Here is a 24,819-nt window from a genome sequence, read left to right on the forward strand (position 1 = left end):
CCACATATTTTCATTTATATTTGGTTCATGGAATACTGACGTTATTGGTGTAAACAGGTAATACTAACGTGTATTGGTGTAAAGAATCATCGTATGTAGATTTAACATTAAACTGTCTTTCATTTGTTGAAAACATGTCATCGGCATCCCATCCATTCTGAAATTTAATAAAATAAAACATGTTCAAAATATTGTTTTTACATTATCTAGTATTATGAGCATCATTAAAGTTTTTTTTTGTATCAAGTATTTACAGTTATTCCATTACATGAATTATTAAATTATGTAAAATTCAAATGACAAAAAACTTGATAAATCTTTAAGTAGTGGCTTAACCATGAAAATGATGTTGTGGAAAATGACATATGACAGACTGAAGCTTAAAAAATCAACACATCTGAATACAATGTATAAAACACCCTGGTCTTCTACCCATGAAATATAATATACAAATAGTTTATTTATCCATAGAAGTTTCAAGTTTGCGTGACCACAACTTCATTGTTTAAAACTGATACTTGGTTTAGAAGAAATAGTCCCCATACTACCTACCATGACTACTGTAGACCAAACCAAAAAAGAGAACAAATACTTAGTACATAAAGATTACTCACTGATGCTCCTCCCCCATCATGTAGACCCCCTCCCCCTTGAGTTTCTGATTCCTCCGGCTCCCAAGGAGTCAGTTCACGAAGTTCTTTGTCAGCAACTCCATTCTGTTTTGTTATTGCAGTGTCAGTAAATGTATCTGAAACAATAAAACTTTTTATTAGAATACACTTCTTTATCACAGCTGTGGAATTGTCATAAATATTAGATTCTTGTGGCATTATATATTGTAATAAATATTTAAGAGATAGCTGTGAGTACTTACCTTTAACAGCATAATCTAAATCTACATCAACACTGTGGCCATTGTGGCATTATTAATATTGTAAAAGACAGTGAGTTCCTACCTTTAACAGCATAATCTAAATCTACATCAACACTGTGGTCATTGTGGCATTATATATTGTAATAAATATTTAAGAGATAGCTGTGAGTACTTACCTTTAACAGCCTAATCTAAATCTACATCATCACTGTGGCCATTGTGGCATTATTAATATTGTAAAAGACAGTTAGTTCCTACCTTTAACAGCATAATCTAAATCTACATCATCACTGTGGCCATTGTGGCATTATTAATATTGTAAAAGACAGTGAGTTCCTACCTTTAACAGCATAATCTAAATCTACATCAACACTGTGGCCATTGTGGCATTATTAATATTGTAAAAGACAGTGAGTTTCTACCTTTAACAGCATAATCTAAATCTACATCAACACTGTGGCCATTGTGGCATTATTAATATTGTAAAAGACAGTGAGTTCCTACCTTTAACAGCATAATCTAAATCTACATCAACACTGTGGCCATTGTGGCATTATTAATATTGTAAAAGACAGTGAGTTCCTACCTTTAACAGCATAATCTAAATCTACATCAACACTGTGGCCATTGTGGCATTATTAATATTGTAAAAGACAGTGAGTTTCTACCTTTAACAGCATAATCTAAATCTACATCAACACTGTGGCCATTGTGGCATTATTAATATTGTAAAAGACAGTGAGTTCCTACCTTTAACAGCATAATCTAAATCTACATCAACACTGTGGCCATTGTGGCATTATTAATATTGTAAAAGACAGTGAGTTCCTACCTTTAACAGCATAATCTAAATCTACATCATTACTGTGGCCATTGTGGCATTATTAATATTGTAAAAGACAGTGAGTTTCTACCTTTAACAGCATAATCTAAATCTACATCAACACTGTGGCCATTGTGGCATTATTAATATTGTAAAAGACAGTGAGTTCCTACCTTTAACAGCATAATCTAAATCTACATCAACACTGTGGCCATTGTGGCATTATTAATATTGTAAAAGACAGTGAGTTCCTACCTTTAACAGCATAATCTAAATCTACATCAACACTGTGGCCAGTGTGGCATTATTAATATTGTAAAAGACAGTGAGTTCCTACCTTTAACAGCTAAATCTAAATCTACATTAACACTGTGGCCATTGTGGCATTATTAATATTGTAAAAGACAGTTAGTTCCTACCTTTAACAGCATAATCTAAATCTACATCATCACTGTGGCCATTGTGGCATTATTAATATTATAAAAGACAGTTAGTTCCTACCTTTAACAGCATAATCTAAATCTACATCAACACTGTGGCCATTGTGGCATTATTAATATTATAAAAGACAGTTAGTTCCTACCTTTAACAGCATAATCTAAATCTACATCAACACTGTGGCCATTGTGGCATTATTAATATTGTAAAAGACAGTGAGTTCCTACCTTTAACAGCATAATCTAAATCTACATCAACACTGTGGCCATTGTGGCATTATTAATATTATAAAAGACAGTGAGTTTCTACGTTTAACAGCATAATCTAAATCTACATCAACACTGTGGCCATTGTGGCATTATTAATATTATAAAAGACAGTTAGTTCCTACCTTTAACAGCATAATCTAAATCTACATCAACACTGTGGCCATTGTGGCATTATTAATATTGTAAAAGACAGTGAGTTCCTACCTTTAACAGCATAATCTAAATCTACATCAACACTGTGGCCATTGTGGCATTATTAATATTGTAAAAGACAGTGAGTTCCTACCTTTAACAGCATAATCTAAATCTACATCAACACTGTGGCCATTGTGGCATTATATATTGTAATAAATATTTAAGAGATAGCTGTGAGTACTTACCTTTAACAGCCTAATCTAAATCTACATCAACACTGTGGCCATTGTGGCATTATTAATATTGTAAAAGACAGTGAGTTTCTACCTTTAACAGCATAATCTAAATCTACATCAACACTGTGGCCATTGTGGCATTATATATTGTAATAAATATTTAAGAGATAGCTGTGAGTACTTACCTTTAACAGCATAATCTAAATCTACATCAACACTGTGGCCATTGTGGCATTATTAATATTGTAAAAGACAGTGAGTTCCTACCTTTAACAGCATAATCTAAATCTACATCAACACTGTGGCCATTGTGGCATTATTAATATTGTAAAAGACAGTGAGTTTCTACCTTTAACAGCATAATCTAAATCTACATCAACACTGTGGCCATTGTGGCATTATTAATATTGTAAAAGACAGTGAGTTTCTACCTTTAACAGCATAATCTAAATCTACATCAACACTGTGGCCATTGTGGCATTATATATTGTAATAAATATTTAAGAGATAGCTGTGAGTACTTACCTTTAACAGCCTAATCTAAATCTACATCAACACTGTGGCCATTGTGGCATTATTAATATTGTAAAAGACAGTGAGTTTCTACCTTTAACAGCATAATCTAAATCTACATCAACACTGTGGCCATTGTGGCATTATTAATATTGTAAAAGACAGTGAGTTCCTACCTTTAACAGCATAATCTAAATCTACATCAACACTGTGGCCATTGTGGCATTATTAATATTGTAAAAGACAGTTAGTTCCTACCTTCAACAGCATAATCTAAATCTACATCAACACTGTGGCCATTGTGGCATTATTAATATTGTAAAAGACAGTGAGTTTCTACCTTTAACAGCATAATCTAAATCTACATCATCACTGTGGCCAGTGTGGCATTATTAATATTGTAAAAGACAGTGAGTTCCTACCTTTAACAGCATAATCTAAATCTACATCAACACTGTGGCCATTGTGGCATTATTAATATTGTAAAAGACAGTGAGTTTCTACCTTTAACAGCATAATCTAAATCTACATCAACACTGTGGCCATTGTGGCATTATTAATATTGTAAAAGACAGTGAGTTTCTACCTTTAACAGCATAATCTAAATCTACATCAACACTGTGGCCATTGTGGCATTATTAATATTGTAAAAGACAGTGAGTTTCTACCTTTAACAGCATAATCTAAATCTACATCAACACTGTGGCCATTGTGGCATTATTAATATTGTAAAAGACAGTGAGTTTCTACCTTTAACAGCATAATCTAAATCTACATCAACACTGTGGCCATTGTGGCATTATTAATATTGTAAAAGACAGTGAGTTTCTACCTTTAACAGCATAATCTAAATCTACATCAACACTGTGGCCATTGTGGCATTATTAATATTGTAAAAGACAGTGAGTTCCTACCTTTAACAGCATAATCTAAATCTACATCAACAGCTGTAATCATTAAAATATCTCCACAGTTAAATATTATCTTCTCTTGTACAAGCTCTCTGGAAGGAACATTATTATTGCCAGTGTCATCAATTTTATGGGCCATTTCTAATACAACGTCCATCTAAAAAAATAATAAACAAAATATAAGATATAAGTAATCTTTTAACAGGTTTAATGAAATGTTTCAGTGCTTTTGTTGGCATCTTTGTACAATGTTTTTTTTTTTAAATCTTACCATTTGCATTGGTAACCTTCACCACTACATCATGTTAATAAACTAAACAATGAATAATGACTCAGCCATACAACCATGCCATGGTGCTATCTGAACATCTTGGGAGAACATGGATAAACTCTATATGATAATTGATCATAGATACCATAATTAATGTATTGTACACCATTGTTTCCTCTAAAAAAGATGATATTAATTACCTTTGGACTACATGTTTTAAGGATTCCTTCATAGCATTTTCCATTCTTCACTTGAAGTTGAACACAGCATCCCTACAAACATAATATGTTAAAAATAATTCAGTTTTGTACGGCAATGTATATATTTACATGTCATTTCAGGGCCTTTTATAGATAACTATGGGGTTTGTGTTTTGCTCATTGTTGAAGGCCATACAGTGAGTAATAGTTGTTAGCTACAATGTCATTTGGTCTTTGGAGAGTTGTCTCATTTGCAATTATACCTTATCTTCTTATATTCATATAAAGATGTAAAGCGGTATACATTGTAGCATCATAAACCCAACTGTACTTAATCATGTATATCATGTATATAAAAAAGATGTGGTATAATATTCAAATCCATGTAGGGTTTGAGCTTCCATCTCACTTAATTAGAATTTACTGACCTCATACATATCTTATTATGTTAGAACAGTATAATGTCACTAGCACACTGTCCAACTAATATATATCTTGGACAACTAATATGTTGATGCTACTTGTCTGATGCCTACGTTTTGTTACTGGTAAAAATAATTGAGTTTTCCTCGGTGGGTTTGTTGTGTTGGTCTGTTCTGAAGAAGTGATGTTGAAGATAAAGTTGAAAGTAAGTTCTCTGATTTTTACACTTTTAATATTTATTTCACATAGTACAGACAAAAATATGTAAAATTACCACTGTTTAATACATGTATTACATCATGTACATAAGAGTGCATATTTCATATTATATAAGTCTCAGTGTTCATGGTGTTAGATGAAATGATATTGTCAGTTATAATTATTAGATATTTATAATGTGGACTCCCTAGAATAAGATTGAGAATTAGGACTGTAGCAGCTCAGAGATATAATACTTACAACAAGACTAGTTGCAATATAGGTAAATCTGGGATTGGTAAAAATTCCTTCACTCTGTAAATAAAACATATTTATATTATGGCATGGCAATTCTAAGTCCCATGCTGGTTTAAAACTCATTGTAATGGAACCAGATTCTAACAAGATCTTTAACTTGTCATGGTGTAAACAAAATAACCAATGTCAAGTCAATATCTTCAAGCATGAAAAACAGTGTGTCGAAACTGATTGTTTCAGTGATTGTTAAGTCAAAGGACCATATCTCTGCACAAAATCCTCAGACTGGAACAAATTTCAAACTAGAACTGTAACTTGTCATGATAAAACTATAAACCAATTATGTTTGTAGATCTTGCAGGACATTCTTTCTGATAACTTTTGCTTTAAAAATTTTCTATCTAGCCATTCATGATTTTAAGGTATTAATTATTTTAAGATCTAGATATGGAAAAAAACATTGGTAAAACTTATCACTGCAAACTCAAATAATGTATGTACATGTATATAAAGAGACTATTTTGGTCTTGTTGACTCAGTTGTAAATCTTGTATTGCTGATACTTTTTTTGTAGTTTTAAGTTTCTGATATTTAACTTTCTATCCATCTAAAATAAAGCAATTTATTTTGTTTAGTTAGTAAGAGGTTCCACAGAAGCCTATGTTTTGCCTATGATTACTGCTGTCAGTGTAGACATGGTAGAAGTGTATTTTGTTTAGTTAGTAAGAGGTTCCACAGAAGCCTATGTTTTGCCTATGATTACAGATGTCAGTGTAGACATGGTAGAAGTAAGAGGTTCCACAGAAGCCTATGTTTTGCCTATGATTACAGATGTCAGTGTAGACATGGTAGAAGTAAGAGGTTCCACAGAAGCCTATGTTTTGCCTATGATTACAGATGTCAGTGTAGATAGTTAGTAAGAGGTTCCACAGAAGCCTATGTTTTGCCTATGATTACTGCTGTCAGTGTAGATAGTTAGTAAAAGGTTCCACAGAAGCCTATGTTTTGCCTATGATTACAGATGTCAGTGTAGACATGGTAGAAGTAAAGTTAGTAAGAGGTTCCACAGAAGCCTATGTTTTGCCTATGATTACTGCTGTCAGTGTAGACATGGTAGAAGTGACCACAGAAGCCTATGTTTTGCCTATGATTACTGCTGTCAGTGTAGACATGGTAGAAGTGTAATGTTAACATAGAAAGTGCAATGAAGTGAGTCAAAGTCCATTTACACTATGTATCAATTAAAAGTATAGAATTTTTAGAACTGCAGAAAGACATGCAGAAAGATACTATGTGAATTAAGTTTTTTTATCCTTCATTGAACTTTTGATGTCGTCCCTAATCATATTTGTGGTTAAATTTATTGTTCTAGTATGCACTATGTGAGGTATTTAATGAAATACAAAGTTTCACAAGAGACAAAGTTTCAGTTATTCTTGGTAATAACTTGTAAGTTTTAAGTTTATAGAGCTGTGACTGATTATTATTACATATCTTTTTACAGCCAATCTTACTTACAATAACATTCTTGTCAAAGCTTCCTCTTGCTTTTGTCACCCTAAAACAACAAGTAAATATATATCAACAGTTTTATTTTTATAACAATACAAACTCATTATATCAAAATTATAGTATGAATATTATACAAAATTAACGTAAATTATTTTTTCAATTATCATGATTATAAAGGATGCCATCACATTTTTGGAAATATGTACATGTACACCTTATCGCTATTTGGAATGTCCTGCTGTGGTGTCAGATATTTTCTATTATGACGTCAAAATTTTTGGGAACTTATGTCCAGAAATGGTGGAGAAAATAGTGATAAAAGTGTATTAAGGGGGAAAGCAGAATTATTTAGGTAATTTAAAGCAAATAATATCACTTATCATGCTTGTGGGTTTGTAAGTTGGTGAGTTTGCAAATCATGTTCATAATGGTATATACATGAGGTACTGCAGAATAAGAATGCCATGTATATGTTTACATTGGTACATGTACCAGTTTTCAATGGTACAAAATAACTAAATTTCTTCAGGATTTTTATCTTAGTGCTCCTGTAAAAATATGTAATTTCTCATTGAGGGTGGTAAAGGGTTATTTTCGTGCAATGTTTTCAGCCTTTTTATTTCCCATATTTTCGTGTTTTGACATTTTATTTCTCGTTTTCTCGTGTTTGGATCAATTTGAGTGCTTCGTGTTTCCCCTTATTCTATTTTCCGTGTTTCGTGACTGTGCTCTTTATATCTTGTGCATGTCCCGCAATTTGTTATACTGCATACCCTCTGAAATTTATGAAATCTAATAGTAATTGGTGTATGTTGTTTTCATTCTACTTTTGCATTATGTATGGTATCATTGAAGTTCATCAAATTACTGTGAATATTTTTTTCTTCATAAAAGATGAAAGTAGCGGACACTTAAAGTTGACCGGAAAGTCTCCATGTCCATTAATAAGGCTGTATGATCACCAAGAACGACTGAGTAATAACTTATGGTACTTTTCCCTTAATATTTACCCCTTTATTTCTCGTGCTTCGTTGTCCTCAATTTTTTTATTTTTCATGCAATGTTTTTGCAATTTTTATTTCAAGTGTTTCCGTGTTCAGTATCCCCCTTTACCACCCTCCGCATTTAATACACCTTATCGCTATTTGTCCCTCATAGCTGGATATCACGCAGGTTCCCATAAAATTTTGACGTCATAATACAAAATATCTGACGCCACAATGAAAAAGTGATTGTTGTATGTGTCACAAGTTCAAGCGGCCGGGTCAGTCGGGATTAGCGATAAGGACTTAAGGTGTATTGAAATTCTTCATATTGTCATGATAATCAAGAAGTGTGTCAACTGAAATATCTTCTGGACATTTTATCTTTAAAAATAATTTAACCGTTTAATTCACAATCTGGTTTAATTACAGTTAAATATAATGTAAATTATTCGCCAGACCGAAATCATGGCCGCATCGAATGATGAACAACGTGTAACATCGAGATACTGAGACTGACTTGAGGATAAAAAAAGTAAACAAAGGCTGTTGGCTCACTGACAATGAAATTGTCTAAAATGACATGCTGATGAGGGGTAAATTGTTGTGAGACACCGAATAAAAGCACCTGTTTCCAGTATTTGTGTTGGGTCGATGGGTTCTGTTTCTCTTTTGACTGTTCATCATGGAGGTCCTGTCAGGTCGTGTTTAGAATGTGATCCTCTCCAAATCAGGAGTTCATATCGGTACAAAATATGTACCGATCTCTTCCGCAAATATTATAGTTTAAATATAATGTCACTAAAAGCAAATCAATGCAATATATGTTAAGTGTTGGTTTGTTCAATCAAAGTTGATTTATTCTGCCACAGGCTGCTACGCGGTAGAATATATTTCTGCTATGGAGGACGCACTACTTTTCTTATATTAAATTTTATAACTATTGCCTCTTTTTTGCAGATTTGATGCTAAACCATTTATTAACATCTTTTTATTACTATTTTTATTATTATTTACAGTATTCCCTTAGCTGTGATATCAGATAAATGAATACATGAATGCGGACTATTTCGGTTGTTCCAAGAAGTAGTGAGTTGTGTGAAAAAACCAATGTCGGTCTCTCTCGATTTGACCCCAATGAAATTATTTGAAAACAACTAGACAGTCTATTGAAATAAAACCAGTCATTATACTATTTGTGTAAAGATTTTGCATGGTTAAGTTTATTTAAAGCGAAAAGAAATGAGAAAGAAAGTCCGATAATTATTTCGTCATGGTTCAATGAGCATGTGTCATAAAATTGTAAACTTCCGGTAGACACCACTTCCTGAAGATCATCAAGCAAATAAATTCTGGGTTATAACAGTTGACACCCTTCGTCGATCAGTCCTGAAAACAAATTATTTAAGTGCTGTTGTTTGTAGATAGAATAAAACAAGCTGTCATTGTTCGAGAGGACAGTTTCCAATCTTTTAACCAGCCCAAGACACCTCTAACATCAACAATCTATAAAAAAAATAATTTAGTAATGCAAGGCAAAGCATGACTTAACATCTAAAATAATATGTACATGATAGACATTTCATTCTAGAACATGGCAAATGCAATTCCAGATGATAGTCCGAGAGACACGAAGGAGATTGAGAAAGGAAGGGAAATGCAAAATGGGAGTGCTATGGCTCATGTCGATAGATTTGGTTTCATGGGTGGTGACCAATATACTGACCCAGACGAGTAAGTTTATATCCCAAACAATATGCATCAATTAATGAGTCAGTTAAGGTAACCATAGTTTATCAATTTTTAAATCTTTAAGGAAATGACATAGGAACCTTGATACATCTTGTACTTTGTAGCTATTCCCTCTTGAACTTTTGACATTTAATATATACAACAATAACTGTTCCATTGTGGCATCAGATATTTTCTATTATGACGTCAAAATTTTACTGGAACTTGTGTGATGTCCAGTAATGGTAGCCAACTAATGATAAGGTTTAATAGTAAAATCTCATTCTGAAATCATACATTGTATGAGGATGGTAATGCTCTTTACCGTCAGGTGTCAAACGGTCATTTTCACTACGTTAAGCGTCAAATTGTTTAAAAATTCAGCATCATTCGTCAAAATATCCTTATTGTGATTGGTCAGATGTCTCAAATAATTATTACCGGTTTTTTTTGGAAAAAAATAGCTTGATTTGTGAAATTCAGCTGATTTTTTATCGTCTAAAAGAACATGAAGAAAGTGTACATTTTATCGTCATGTACTAAAAATTACCTTAAGGTGGTATGGGAGTCTAAAATAAAAATGATAGAATTTGTTCATACTTTGCCAAAATGTAGTATCTATTGATACATGTTAAAAAATATTATAAAAATGATAGGTCACCGTGCATTATTTCAAGCTACGGATCGTGACAAAATGACACATTTTGTATGGATTATACATGAAAAAACACCATTTTGTGAATAGAAACTAAACGAAATGATAGAATTGTAAAATAAATTAGGAAAATATAGCTTTCAAACAATGCTTTGATAATATCAAAAGAAAAGATAGGGTCACTGTGCGTTTTTTCCGGCTAAAATACAAAGTAGGAAAATTCCATGAACAATCCAACAGAAAATGCACTGTTTTAGAGTTACCTCCCCTTAAAATGACAATTTAAAAATATTTAAAAACAACCAAAAATAATCTACACTTGTACATATATTTATATTTATAAGTTATATTCTTATAAATTGGATCTTTTAAATGTAAAAACACATGAAATATCTGCATTCTTGCATCAAGTTTTGCTAATTTGATAGAAAATATGGAACTTAGATTCTCTGTTTTTTACAATCCAAGATGGCGAAAGACACCCATACCACTTTTTTTTAGAAAATGAATTTGTAAATGATAAAATTTTGAGAAACATGAACATGATGAAATTAAATATAAAATTCAGACTTCTGTCATCTGAATTTCCATCAGAAGTAACCACTATGGCTAAAACTACAACAAATTCTAAATAGAATGCAAGAAAATAGTCACATAATTATATATCAATACAAAGATACACACAAGAACAAATGAAGAAGATCAGTATGGGTGCCAATGAGGCAACTCTCCATCAAAGTACAAGTTTTCATATCTTTATTTGAGTAAAAAGATACAACAGCATTTACAGTTTCTTGTGTATAATTCAGAGTTTAGTATGAGGTCCATTATCACTGAACAGTGCAGGCCTGGGGCCATTACATTGCAATGTAATGCATTACATTACAATTACTTTGTGATTCTTCCATTACAATTACAATTACATTTTTCTCACTTGTAATGCATTACATTACAATTACTTTGGCTGTGTAATGCATTACATTACACATTACTTTTTCACTATAAAAACTAAAAACGTTTCACAAAACAGATTTTTATAAGGAATTGTTAAATATTACAGGGGTTTATGTAGATATATATACAGTGTTAGTGACATAGACTTCAAATACTGGTTAATCAATATGTCCATTGAATTTTATTATCATAAGAGGTTCAAAACTGATATCATTAAGAGAACAGCGATCAGTTCTGTACACCTTTCTGGCAATACTAAAAAGCCTTTCTACAGCAGCTGATGTGTGTGAAATGGCTAAATACTTAATAGCTGTATTAGCCAAAGAAGAAAGGCACACTGAATTTGACTTCCATCATTCCAGTGCATTCATTGAAATTTCTTCACATGGCTCAGACAAGTAGATGTCACCATGTAATGCACCATACCTGTGTCTATACTCTTTGATGGAGTAGTAGGAGGCATGAAACAAAAAATCAAGACTTGATAATTTTTACCATTTTATATTTATTACCTTAAAATGTGTGTTTTAAAGGTTGATGTAATTTATTTAATACAGTAATTAACTGTGACAATTTTTTTTTTCATACTTTTTTGTTTTTGTTAATATTTTATTTTTATTATACAATATTCTTCAATTTTATGTATTTTACCAATTTGTAATGAAAAGTAATGTACTGTAAAGGAGGCATTACATCAATTTTTAACTAATTTAGTAATCATTACATTACATGTAATTGTAATGCAGAAAATGTGCATTACAAATTAATTTGCATTACCTCCAAAAAATGTAATATTACAATGCATTACAATTACAAATTACCATTACCCCAGGCCTGGAACAGTGTTCCAGCTAGGATTTCAAAAGGGCAGGGTGCCAATCCTGAAAAAGGGCATTTACCGTGTGATATGATAATATGAAAAGGGCATGTTTTAATAAAAGATATTAATCAAACATTGTGTTTATTCGTTGAATCACAGGTTATACAAGAACAACATCATTAGCCCATATATAACTCTATCTTTCTACTTTGAAGGCTTAAAAACTTATCAAGCAGCTTGTCGCACAAGTTTTTAGATCATTGCTTGGCACAGTTGAGCTTTTTATGCAGTATGTTTTGAAAGGTGACCTGTTTCCTTCTGTTTCTATGGTCTGGCACATTTTACCAGTTTCACAGTTTCTACCCCTGCTGTGCTTAATGGCAATACAGCACAAAACAGCTGTGCCCAGTAATATATACAGCCCAGGATAAACAGCAACAGGGGAAAATTGTATCAAAAATAAAGAATACAGAAAAAGATGACCAAGGCATCCTACCAACACTGCTACTAAGACTCTCTTTAACTTTTCCCATAACTCCAAATACCTAAACATATATATTCTTAAGCAGGAAGTATGTAATATTTTAGAATATGTAAGGTAAATGAGGGGGGATAGGACCTTTATCGGGACTCAGGGATTGGGTGTTTTTAAGCTTGGGATTTCGGGATTGCCCTTTCCGGATCCGGGAATCCTTTTTTTTTTCGAATTTCGGGACGTCAGGATTTACTTTATTTAAATTCGGGACCTCAGGATTTCGTTTTTTTAAGCCGGGGATTTCGGGATCAGGACCCCTCCTACCCCCCCTCGTAAATGAGTTACTCAATGCTAGGAAAAAATTGAGTTATCTTTCTTTATTTGGGTGTGCTCCTTCTTTGGAGGATTATAAACAGTACGTAAATATAATGTAAATAGAAAACAATATGGCGGCCGATTTTGTTATTTTCGTATCATAAATGAGGGCAGTCAATGACAAATACGTCTGAATTTTCTGTTTATTTCATGGAAAACAAGTAAAACAATGTTTTCAACTAGTTTTTTATGGTTTTCAAATTTCTGTCATTACGTTTTCTCCATGAAACTAAGGTAAACATTTCAAATTGTGCCCAAGCACATTTCTTCAAAGGTAATTGCCGAATTAAAGTTGATGATCATTAATGACCCATCCGATAAACAGATTACCTATAACAACAGATTATGACACCAGTTATACGGTAACTGTAAATTAGCTTGGGGTCGTAAACAAAGTCATAAACTTTTCCCCAGGTAAAATTTAGTAATTAACATATCATATCAATATGAACAAATTAATATACAATCGATCTTCAAAAAGGCAGGGCGCCCTGGAAACTGTAAAAGGGCACAGGGTGGCACTTGGGAAAGGGCGGGCGCTGCGCCCTCTGAAAATGGCCTAGCTGGAACACTGCTGAAATTTATCAAATATAATTCGAAGGATGAAAATTACTGACCCATTGATATTTGACCTCAGTAAAATTCTGTGTATTCATGTATATAAACCATACTTAAGATATGAAATGGTAACCTATACCAGCAGGACGTCTGTTTATGCCTTCGTTAAATTTGATACATACATTTGTACATGTATATTATAACATGTATAACCATGATAACACAGCATTCAGGGCCTCTAGAGGAGTTTGAAAGTATGATTTACTGCTGTCCAATCAATTTTACTTTGTGAACATGGTCATGATGGTGAAATAAAGTATGTTTAAACTCTCTACAATCAGACAATTCTCTTTGTAAATATATACTGTGAATGGTTGTACTGTCTATTTTCAGTGAACACAGGATCTCTTTTGAGAAATTAAGGAAAAGAGAGATGAAATGGCTGGAAATGTTTGAAAATTGGGAAAAATGTATGAGTAAAAGATTTAAAAAGGTAAAACATGTATGAATAAAAGATTTAAAAAGTTAAAAATATATGAGTAGAAGATTTAAAAAAGGTAAAAAATGTATGAGTAAAAGATTTAAAAAGGTAAAAAATGTATGAGTAAAAGATTTAAAAAGTAAAAAATGTATGAGGTCCGAGAACACAATTAATTCGTAGTGCATTTCTTTTAGAACATAAATGAAAATTAAAAAAATCCCACCTGCGCTTTCTCAATGAAACTTTTACAGTGTGTTGTACTACTTTTGGGACAAAGGAGTATGTTCGATAAGGTCCTAAAATGGCCCCCTTTTTTAGCGTAAATTTCAAATTCAGATTTATCGACCAATATCAAGATAAATTACAGCTAATACATTTACTAGCTGGGATATAAACCATTTTGTTGAAAATTTTACATTTCTGCGTTTCATTATGACGTCACAAGTTGTACTCAGATTGATTTTTCACAAAAAAATCAATGAAAATGGGAAAATTACCATAGATAATTGGACAGGAAACATAGAGTGCATGGGTCGACAACAAAGATCTTTTAAAATAATGTTAATGAAGACATTTCACATATCTTATTTGAATCTTAAGCTTGTCGACGCCTGCGCTCTATGTTTCCTGGTCCTTCATTTGGTTGAAATGTAGCTGATTTTGTCAAATTTCACCAAAATCCCTTATTTTGACCTTTTTTGGATGTAAAAATCAACGTGTTAGAATTAAACTTTGACAAAAACAGTTCTGTTTAACTTTCTAACATGTCTTTAAGGCAACTTAAAACATTTTATTGTCTTGTAACTATGAACTTTATAATTGGGGCCAAATATGGCCCTTACCGAACTTACTCCTTTTATCAAAATTATAGAAAACTTCATCGTCTCTAACTCAAAATATGGACAATTTTATCATTAGGGCGTCTTGAAATCTTTTGACAGCTTCCGAAGTGCTATATTTCAACCTTTTTCACCTGGACCAAATCACTACTTTCCTTTAAAATTCTGGACCCAAATTTTTTCACAGTGTAATTTCACCCCCTTACTCACAATTTGAGGCATTAAACATGGAGAAATTAATTTGGAAGGGGTATTTAAATTAATGGCAAGTAACCCACTGTTAACACTAGAGACTATATTTGTGAACAAGGAAAATCAAGTTACAAAAATTGTGGGCTCGGACCATGAGTAAAAAATTTAAAAAGGTAAATATGTATGAGTAAAAGATTTAAAAAGGTAAAAAATGTATGAGTAAAAGATTTAAAAAGGTGAAAAATGTATGAGTAAAAAATTTAAAAAGATAAAACATGTATGAATAAAAGATTTAAAAAGGTAAAAATTTATGAGTAAAAGATTTAAAAAGGTAAAAAATGTATGAGTAAAAGATTTAAAAAGGTAAAACATGTACATGTATGGATAAAAGATTTGAAAAGGTAAAAATGTATGAGTAAAAGATTTAAAAAGGTAAAAAATGTATGAATAAAAAATTTAAAAAGATAAAACATGTATGAATAAAAGATTTAAAAAGGTAAAAATTTATGAGTAAAAGATTTAAAAAGGTAAAAAATGTATGAGTAAAAGATTTAAAAAGGTAAAACATGTACATGTATGGATAAAAGATTTGAAAAGGTAAAAATGTATGAGTAAAAGATTTAAAAAGGTAAAAATGTATGAGTAAAAGATTTAAAAAGGTAAAAATATATGAGTAGAAGATTTAAAAAGGTAAAAAATGTATGAGTAAAAGATTTAAAAAGGTAAAACAAATATATTTTATATTTTTATTAATACAAATTTCTTACTTTATTTACATGTTTACTTTGATATTTAATATTAACATGATTAATCAATTAAATCAATCATATTATGAACTTTCTTTAACCTACGTTTAATTTATTTTATATTACGTTTGAAAATTATATTGTAATAATTCTACTCATCCAGCCACACTGAATCTATCTCATCCCCCAGATTTAAGATGGACCAGAATTCATAATTGAAGAACTAGACATATCATAAAACCAATGATAAAAAATTTCACTTCATCTAAACATGTTGTAATTATATAAGAAGTGTTTATTAAACTGGAATATGAATTAAAAGAGATGTGTAGTAAAAGTCAACATGACATCAAGCCAAGGACTAAAATAACCAAGAGAGACATTACATGCATAAAGAGAAACACGAAGCCTTCAACAAGTTGTCTATAACAAATGAACATGTAAAATATATCTAAATCATGTAAATTGGTGTGGAAAATATACACGATATATAACATGTATAAAGGAATTACTTGCAATTAAAATAAATATTTCCTTGTCATGCCTGTTACAATATAGTGCAATAATATATTTTAGTACGATACAATATGATGCAATAATATGTTTTTAGTCCGATACAATATGATGCAATAGTATGTTTTTAGTCCGATACAATATGATGCAATAATATGTTTTTAGTCCGATACAATATGATGCAATAGTATGTTTTTAGTCCGATACAATATGATGCAATAGTATGTTTTTAGTCCGATACAATATGATGCAATAGTATGTTTTTAGTCCGATACAATATGATGCAATAGTATGTTTTTAGTCCGATACAATATGATGCAATAATATGTTTTTAGTCCGATACAATATGATGCAATAGTATGTTTTTAGTCCGATACAATATGATGCAATAATATGTTTTTAGTCCGATACAATATGATGCAATAGTATGTTTTTAGTCTGATACAATATGATGCAATAGTATGTTTTTAGTCCGATACAATATGATGCAATAGTATGTTTTTAGTCAATAGTATGTTTTTAGTCCGATACAATATGATGCAATAATATGTTTTTAGTCCGATACAATATGATGCAATAATATGTTTTTAGTCCGATACAATATGATGCAATAATATGTTTTTAGTCCGATACAATATGATGCAATAGTATGTTTTTAGTCTGATACAATATGATGCAATAGTATGTTTTTAGTCAGATGTCTATTTATTTTTCAGATAAGAGAAAGATGTCGTAAAGGTATTCCCCCTTCCCTGAGGTCAAGGGCATGGCAGTATTTATGTGGTAGTAAATTCCTAATGGAACAGAATGCAGGGAGATATCAGGTAAAGGTATTCCCCCCTCTCTGAGGTCAAGGGCATGGCAGTATTTATGTGGTAGTAAATTCCTAATGGAACAGAATGCAGGGAGATATCAGGTAAAGGTATTCCCCCTTCCCTGAGGTCAAGGGCATGGCAGTATTTATGTGGTAGTAAATTCCTAATGGAACAGAATGCAGGAAGATATCTGGTAAAGGTATCCCCCCTCTCTGAGGTCAAGGGCATGGCAGTATTTATGTGGTAGTAAATTCCTAATGGAACAGAATGCAGGGAGATATCAGGTAAAGGTATTCCCCCCCCCCCTCTCTGAGGTCAAGGGCATGGCAGTATTTATGTGGTAGTAAATTCCTAATGGAACAGAATGCAGGGAGATATCAGGTAAAGGTATTCCCCCCTCTCTGAGGTCAAGGGCATGGCAGTATTTATGTGGTAGTAAATTCCTAATGGAACAGAATGCAGGGAGATATCAGGTAAAGGTATTCCCCCTTCCCTGAGGTCAATGGCATGGCAGTATTTATGTGGTAGTAAATTCCTAATGGAACAGAATGCAGGAAGATATCAGGTAAAGGTATTCCCCCTTCCCTGAGGTCAAGGGCATGGCAGTATTTATGTGGTAGTAAATTCCTAATGGAACAGAATGCAGGGAGATATCAGGTAAAGGTATTCCCCCTTCCCTGAGGTCAAGGGCATGGCAGTATTTATGTGGTAGTAAATTCCTAATGGAACAGAATGCAGGAAGATATCAGGTAAAGGTATTCCCCCTTCCCTGAGGTCAAGGGCATGGCAGTATTTATGTGGTAGTAAATTCCTAATGGAACAGAATGCAGGAAGACATAAAGTGATATTTGATACATGCTATGATAAGTTTGAAAAATGATAAGAGCCCCTATTGTTCATGAGGAATTGGTTTGGACATGGCTACCAAACACAAATGATATTTTGTGAAATGTAAAAAAAAAGCATCTTAACTTAATGCAACTACATGAATATACTGACAGACAAAGTTACATCTTAATGTTGTAATATGTTACAGGAGTATTTAAAAAGACCTATTAAACCTCAGTGGGAAGATGATATCAAAAAAGATTTACACAGACAATTCCCAGCTCATGAAATGTTTACAGCTCGAGGAGGACATGGGTATGTACCATAACCTTTGACCCTAGAAACGATGAAACTCTTACAATCCAATCTTATAATCAATGCCTTTACCTCCAGAGCAGGTTATTGGTATAATACTATAGGATTAAACACCTTTTTAAAGGGAAAAGTAAAATCACAAAAATACGGAACTTTGAGGAAAATTCAAAACGGAAAGTCCCTAATGAAATGGCAACCTCAAAGTATAAAACACATCAAACAAATTTACCACTACTGTCACATTCCTGACTTGGATCAGGCATTTTCAAATGTAGAAAATGGTGGATTGAACCTGGTTTTATAGTGCTAAACCTCTCAAGTGGATGACAGTCACAGCAAATTCCATTATATTACAAGGATGCATGAACAAAAAAACCCAGATATGTTAGATAAAATTGTCAAAATATGTTTACATACCTTTTGCTTATCAGCCTATCAGAAAGAAATAGTATATTTTTCAATTATTTTTTTCTTTGGCCAAGTGTATTTATACTTTTATGTATGTTTTATTTTAGACAATATTATTTGTAGTTTTATGTATGTTTTATTTCAGCTTATAGGATTTATAGTTTCATATATGCAGTGTTCTCCCCAGGATTTTTGGATAGCACCAGGGTAACGCGTTACGAAATGAATTTTGCAATATTTTGTGTCGCGTTGCGTCGCTTATTTTTTTCTTGTTAGTTTTTGTCATTACCTTTTTGTCTTTGTTTTGTTTACTGTGGTACTGTGTTGTATGGACTTTGGGTCAGAAAATTATTAGTAGAAAAAGTAAATCAATGAACAGTTTGTATACTTTGATATCTTTGAAGAATAAATAAAAGAAAGCACAATTAGCCTTTAAACTAAAGTCACTTCTTATATTTTGATCAAGCCATTTTGTCCTGATACTTGTAGTTACACTACACATTCCCCATGTTAGATTTGACCATAACAATTAACTTTGAACAAGATTAAACTTTGATACAGAACCTTCAGTAAATTAAAAACTATTTTCCATAGTTTTACACCTGTTTCTTTTTAACATCAACAGAATTATTTTTTTATGTTTATACTTTGTTACTGACATGAAGGAATATTTTATATTTATCTATAAACTAGTTCTATTTTAGTTAAGAACTATGCTACATTGCTACTGATGTTTAAGCCCTCTTACAGCCAGTTAAATTGCAAACATACCAATATAAAATAATATGTCTGTGCATTAATAAAGGTATGATTCTGAAAAATAATTTGCAAAACATTTTTGTTGGTATGTTTCAAGGAAGTATTTATCCTTAATGTAACATTCTAATATAATTCTGCATTCAATTTGAACTTTATTTTTATTTTCAAAGGGAAATTCTATTTGAGGAGCATTTATTTGTAATAAGCAAATTCAGGGGAAGTAACTCCACAATTAATTTCAAACCGGCAAATTATTTTGATAAACACTGGCGTAATAGAGTTCATTAACAAATGTCTGCTTGTCCCTCACAAGTCTGTTATTAAAATTATGATCTCTTAATTTAGTAAAACACAAAAGAATCATGTATATCGATTAATCCAATCATCATGGTTACCTCAAAAGGTCACGTGGTGTAAACAATCTACCTGTCAGAACTGGATTAAACTGGTTAGAAATGGTCAATTTTCACAGACAGTTTAACAAGTGGTCTCAAACTACCGATTTACGGTTGAAAACTTTAGCACCACGGAGAAAAATTATACATCGCGGCAAGAACGATACCACCGCGGTAAAAAATTATACATCGCGGGCCCGTGGTCCTTTAAGGGCCTGGGGAGAACACTGATATATGGTTTCTTTCAGCTAAGACAATTTATAGTTTCATGTTTGTTTATTTTAGCCAAGAAGATTTATTCTGGATCTTGAAAGCTTACACAATACACAATCCACATGATGGGTACTGCCAAGCTCAGGGACCAATAGCAGCTATCTTACTAATGCATATGCCAGCTGAGCAAGCTTTCTGGTGTCTAGTATCTATTTGTGAGAAGTATTTGCCTGGGTATTACAGCCCTGGTTTGGTAGGTATTTACATGATACATGTCTAGAAATAGAGTTTTTTTGTTATCTCACATCTGGTATGGTAGGAATATATGTCTAGGTTACGAGAAACTAACAGGTTTTTATAGCCCTGATTTGGTAGGTTTATATATCTAGATATTGAGTATCTATCTGTGTGAAATAACTGCCTGGTTATTAGAGCCCTGGCAATTAAGAAATAATTGATGCAAGCTACTTTAGTGCAGTTTTAACATGGGTAGGCATTATATTCGTGATTATTTTTGCCGGAGCGATAGACCAGTTATTTCGATTCTGATTAGGACAATTAAGGTAATTTCTATATTTGATTTGTATAAGTGTTGAGCATTTGTGAAGGCTCTTCCATTAACCTCCCATATTTTTTTGTAAACAAGCAAACAATCATGACAACTGGCAATGTGATTTTTCAGAAGGAGAAGTTTGAAGTTTTGAACAGCCAGCATGAACATTTTTTGTATCTAGGTCAAATATGTCAGTTTCGAATGGTACAGTCATGATAACAACATGTGCATCATTTAAGAGGTTGGAAGTGTTTTAAGTTTAATCAAATTTATTAAATGCATGCTAATTTGATAAAATTCATTATTCTGCAGTAGTCAATATACGCATATGCAAACTAATTTTATTGGATTTAGAGCATGGGTTTATTTATAATAGATTATTTATTAGAATAGTAGATAACTTTCCATTTCAATCATGATTTCAGGAAGCTGTACAAGTAGATGGAGACGTTCTGTTTGGTTTACTGAAAAAGACTTCTCTACCAATACACAAACATCTAGTAAGTAACCATAGAAACATAATTAGTCAAAACACAACTATATGGTTAGTAATCATAGAAACATAACTAGTCAAAACACAACTATATGGTTAGTAATCATAGAAACATAACTAGTCAAAACACAACTATATGGTTAGTAACCATGGACACAGGAAAAAGATAATCATACATCTGTTAAGTGACTATAGCAACAGGAAATAAACAGGAAAAAGTCAATGCATGTTATCTGGAAAGTAACCATAGTAACAGTTCACAAACATCTGGCTAGTAACCTTAGAAACACAAAAAAGTTGATAAGCAGACATTTATTTAGTAACTAAGAAAAAAGATGATATTGAAATATCTGGTAAGTAATTATAGATCACATGATTAGTGATTTTTTGAGAGAAAAGTCTGTAATTGAATATATATATATATACAACTTGTCTAAACATCAACCCAACAATGTTAGATCTGTAAATTTGCTTTTGCAAATTTTTGGTTCTTCCCTCGCCGGGATTCGAAACCCATGCTACTGTGATATCGTGACACCAAATCGCCTGCACTGCAGCCGTCCCGCTAGACCACACGACCACCTGGGCTCTTAAAAAAAGAGCTTTCGCTGGCCATGTGTTACCTTTCCACGTCAGTTTTAATCTAGCGGCGTACTACAGTACATGATATATAAGGCATGAAGATGTTATTGTTACAGATCAGCTAAATTATCTATAGTAAAGGATCCCACAAATTAATGTAAGATACAGTCACAGAAAATAATTATATTCATAAGTACGTCTGAGTCAGTGACAACCCTACAACAGATGTATCCATCGGATCGGCATCAATGATGGTGATACATGGCTGTGTACATAATGTATATACAACTCGTCTAAACATCAACCCAACAATGTTAGATCTGTAAATTTGCTTTTTTGAATATATATATATATATATATGATCATATGCAAGAAAACTGAATCACGCTAGGCATATATGTAAAAAAAAAAATGCCAAATTAAGAAATATAATTACCTGATTTATAAGGGATATAAAGCTAGCAGGATCGTGGTTACCCTTCTATCGATAAGTGTCATGCCAAAAAATGACTTACATGTCCCCGTCTTTCCACCAACAATACGGTAAGGTCCACGTTTAATGGTCGCACATTTTCTTTAAATTTTGAAACTGAAATAACTTGAAATACAAACAGTATTATTTATTTACTCACATGAAACAAACCGGGGTGTGGTATTCAGTACGTAGGAGAAACTGGACGATATTTATCTAAACGCACTCAAGAACATCTGTATCGTTTTAAAAGACCAAATAAATTCAAAAGTATCATTTACTAACACCTTAAGAAGCACAACCATCCGTTTAAATATTTAGCAGTTCAACCTTTAGAAGTAGTAAATAAGCAGCCTGGTGAATCGCATTCAAAGTTTGTACGATCACGGAAAATAATTGAATTAAATTGGATTAAAAAATTACAGACAGTTTACCCTCTCGGTCTAAATGATAATATCATGGGAATTGGTAATATATCTAGAACCAATTCCGTTAACATTTTGGATATAGTTTCTAAAACTGTTCGTAAAAACCGTTCTCACGGTCGTAGAACAAATCGCAATCAAAGAAAATTTCGGGCCAATCATACCAATATTTCGGACCTAATTTCTATTTCAAAAAACAACGGCAGACATTATCTGTTAACAAAACTCTGTTCGTTACCGGTTAATCAGTTAAATAAAATTTTGGAGGATTGCAACACAATTTCATATAGCAGTCCTAAGTATGAAATTGTTCAAATTATTATGGCATATTGTTATTCTAAATTATTTCCCAAAATTGATCGCCCTGAAGATCATAAAAAACATTTTATTAAAATTAATTATGTCAATAAAGGCTTTGATTTTGTAAATATTGCCGGTATATTTAACGACCATTCTGTTAAAGATCAAATTCCTGGTTATTTTGACAATACTGAGCTACCTCTTATTTGTTATATTTACAAGAAATCTACCCGGAAATTTGTGTTTAATTATAGTCAATTATGTAAAGATGTTAATATCAGTGAAAATACACCTACTTCATGTAATTGCAGTAATTCCGCATATATTTATGGACCCATTTCCCATGTTATAACAGGAGATCTGAACATCGTTCAAGACCGAGAGTTAAAATCATTCCTCAGTTAATGACCTAAATATCGTCCCCCGTCTATTATTAATTGGAATGAGTGTCGTAATATCATCCACGACTCACTCCATACTTACTGTATGAAATGGATAAAATGGGAAAAAGCTGACAAAAAATCTTTGGACTCTTTTTTTAATTCAGTAATGAAGATAGTTGATATACGTATTCAACATTTTAAAGAACATTTTACTACTAACAATAACCACAATAAACCTATTTCTCGTATCAAACATAAACTAAAAGAACTAGCCAAGGAATTTGTTTTTGTCCCGGCCGATAAAGCTGCTAACAATATTATTATTGTTTGACGTAAATTTTACATTGAGGTTCTGAAAAACGAAATCACCAATTCACCAACATTCCAACTGACTTCATTTTCAGAAAACGAAATCTGTAACAAACATAAACTTTTAGCCACCGCTTTACAAGCAGAGCCAAATACAATGAAAGTCCCAGCTATGTATTGGCTTCCAAAGCTACACAAAACCCCTTACAAATATAGATTTATTTCGTCTTCAAGCCATTGTTCAACTACTAAATTGTCTATTCTTCTTACCAGCACACTTGGTACAATTAAAAACCTTATAATAAATTGTTCAAATAAGGCCTTCGAAAATAGTGGAATAAATTACTTTTGGAGTGTCAAGAACTCGTTGGAAGTACTTGATAAATTGCATGCTCATATTGGTGATTTTGAATCTGTTCAAAGTTTTGATTTTTCTACCCTGTATACCACATTGCCTCACATTCATATTAAGAAAAAATTCACACACCTAATTAAATGGGCATTCAAAAAATCAGAATGTGAATATATATGTTAAAACTCTTTTAGGTCATTTTTTAGTAGCAATAAACAAAAAACAATGTTAATTGGACATGCTTTGATACTATATATGCCCTTGAATTTTTACTAGATAACATTTTTGTTCGCTTTGGGGATTCCGTATATTGTCAGATTATCGGAATTCCAATGGGGACTAACTGTGCACCACTTATTGCGGACCTCTTTTTGTATTGTTATGAGTTACAATTTATGACAAAAATAAGCAAAGACCCATCAAAACAACATCTGATAAACAAATTTAATAATACTTTTAGATATTTGGATGATATTTTGGCTCTCAATAATGACGACTTCAGTATGTATATTAATGAAATTTATCCCGCAGAACTTACTTTAAATAAAGCTAATACTAATAATGACCACTGCCCTTTCCTCGATCTTGATATCTATATCATTAACGGAAAGCTGAATACTAAAATTTATAATAAAAGGGATGATTTTTCATTTCCTATCTATAATTATCCGTTTTTAGATGGTGACGTTCCCTTGTCACCATCTTACGGTGTTTATATATCTCAACTTGTACGATTTGCTCGTGTTTGTAACAATGTTTTAGATTTTAACGAGAGAAATTTATGTATTACTGAAAAATTATTACACCAGGGTTTTCGATATCACAAACTAGTCA

At 32.2% G+C, this 24,819-nt stretch overlaps 2 protein-coding genes across 10 annotated transcripts in view; one reads left to right on the forward strand and one right to left on the reverse strand.

Annotated features, from left to right (window-relative positions):
- LOC134728086 (ataxin-2-like protein) overlaps positions 1-8,955 on the reverse strand; it is a 33,056-nt gene extending 24,101 nt beyond the window's left edge. For all 7 annotated transcript variants that reach the window (XR_010108764.1, XM_063592485.1, XM_063592490.1 and 4 more), the window contains exons 1-7: positions 8,673-8,955; positions 7,068-7,107; positions 5,553-5,606; positions 4,671-4,742; positions 4,203-4,356; positions 615-748; positions 69-157 (exon numbers count right to left, since the gene is read on the reverse strand). Coding sequence is in view for 6 of the 7 variants with exons in the window: in XM_063592485.1 (XP_063448555.1) it covers positions 69-157; positions 615-748; positions 4,203-4,356; positions 4,671-4,742; positions 5,553-5,606; positions 7,068-7,107; positions 8,673-8,731 (602 nt within the window). In the remaining variant the exon portion in view is untranslated. The remainder of the gene's footprint in view (positions 1-68; positions 158-614; positions 749-4,202; positions 4,357-4,670; positions 4,743-5,552; positions 5,607-7,067; positions 7,108-8,672) is intronic.
- Positions 8,956-9,151: 196 nt separating this feature from the next.
- LOC134728087 (TBC1 domain family member 10A-like) overlaps positions 9,152-24,819 on the forward strand; it is a 30,409-nt gene continuing 14,741 nt past the window's right edge. Inside the window, exons 1-7 of one of the 3 annotated variants that reach the window (XR_010108766.1) lie at positions 9,152-9,260; positions 9,658-9,778; positions 14,006-14,105; positions 17,100-17,207; positions 18,235-18,341; positions 20,189-20,369; positions 21,095-21,169. Coding sequence is in view for 1 of the 3 variants with exons in the window: in XM_063592492.1 (XP_063448562.1) it covers positions 9,639-9,778; positions 14,006-14,105; positions 17,100-17,207; positions 18,235-18,341; positions 20,189-20,369; positions 21,095-21,169 (711 nt within the window). In the remaining 2 variants the exon portion in view is untranslated. Of the gene's footprint in view, positions 9,261-9,301; positions 9,779-14,005; positions 14,106-17,099; positions 17,208-18,234; positions 18,342-20,188; positions 20,370-21,094; positions 21,170-24,819 lie in introns of those variants that run through there. The other 2 variants (XM_063592492.1, XR_010108765.1) reach the window with 2 other exon arrangements.

The sequence above is a fragment of the Mytilus trossulus genome, chromosome 8, assembly GCF_036588685.1.
Source record: "Mytilus trossulus isolate FHL-02 chromosome 8, PNRI_Mtr1.1.1.hap1, whole genome shotgun sequence".
In the NCBI taxonomy this organism is placed as follows: Eukaryota; Metazoa; Mollusca; class Bivalvia; order Mytilida; family Mytilidae; genus Mytilus; species Mytilus trossulus.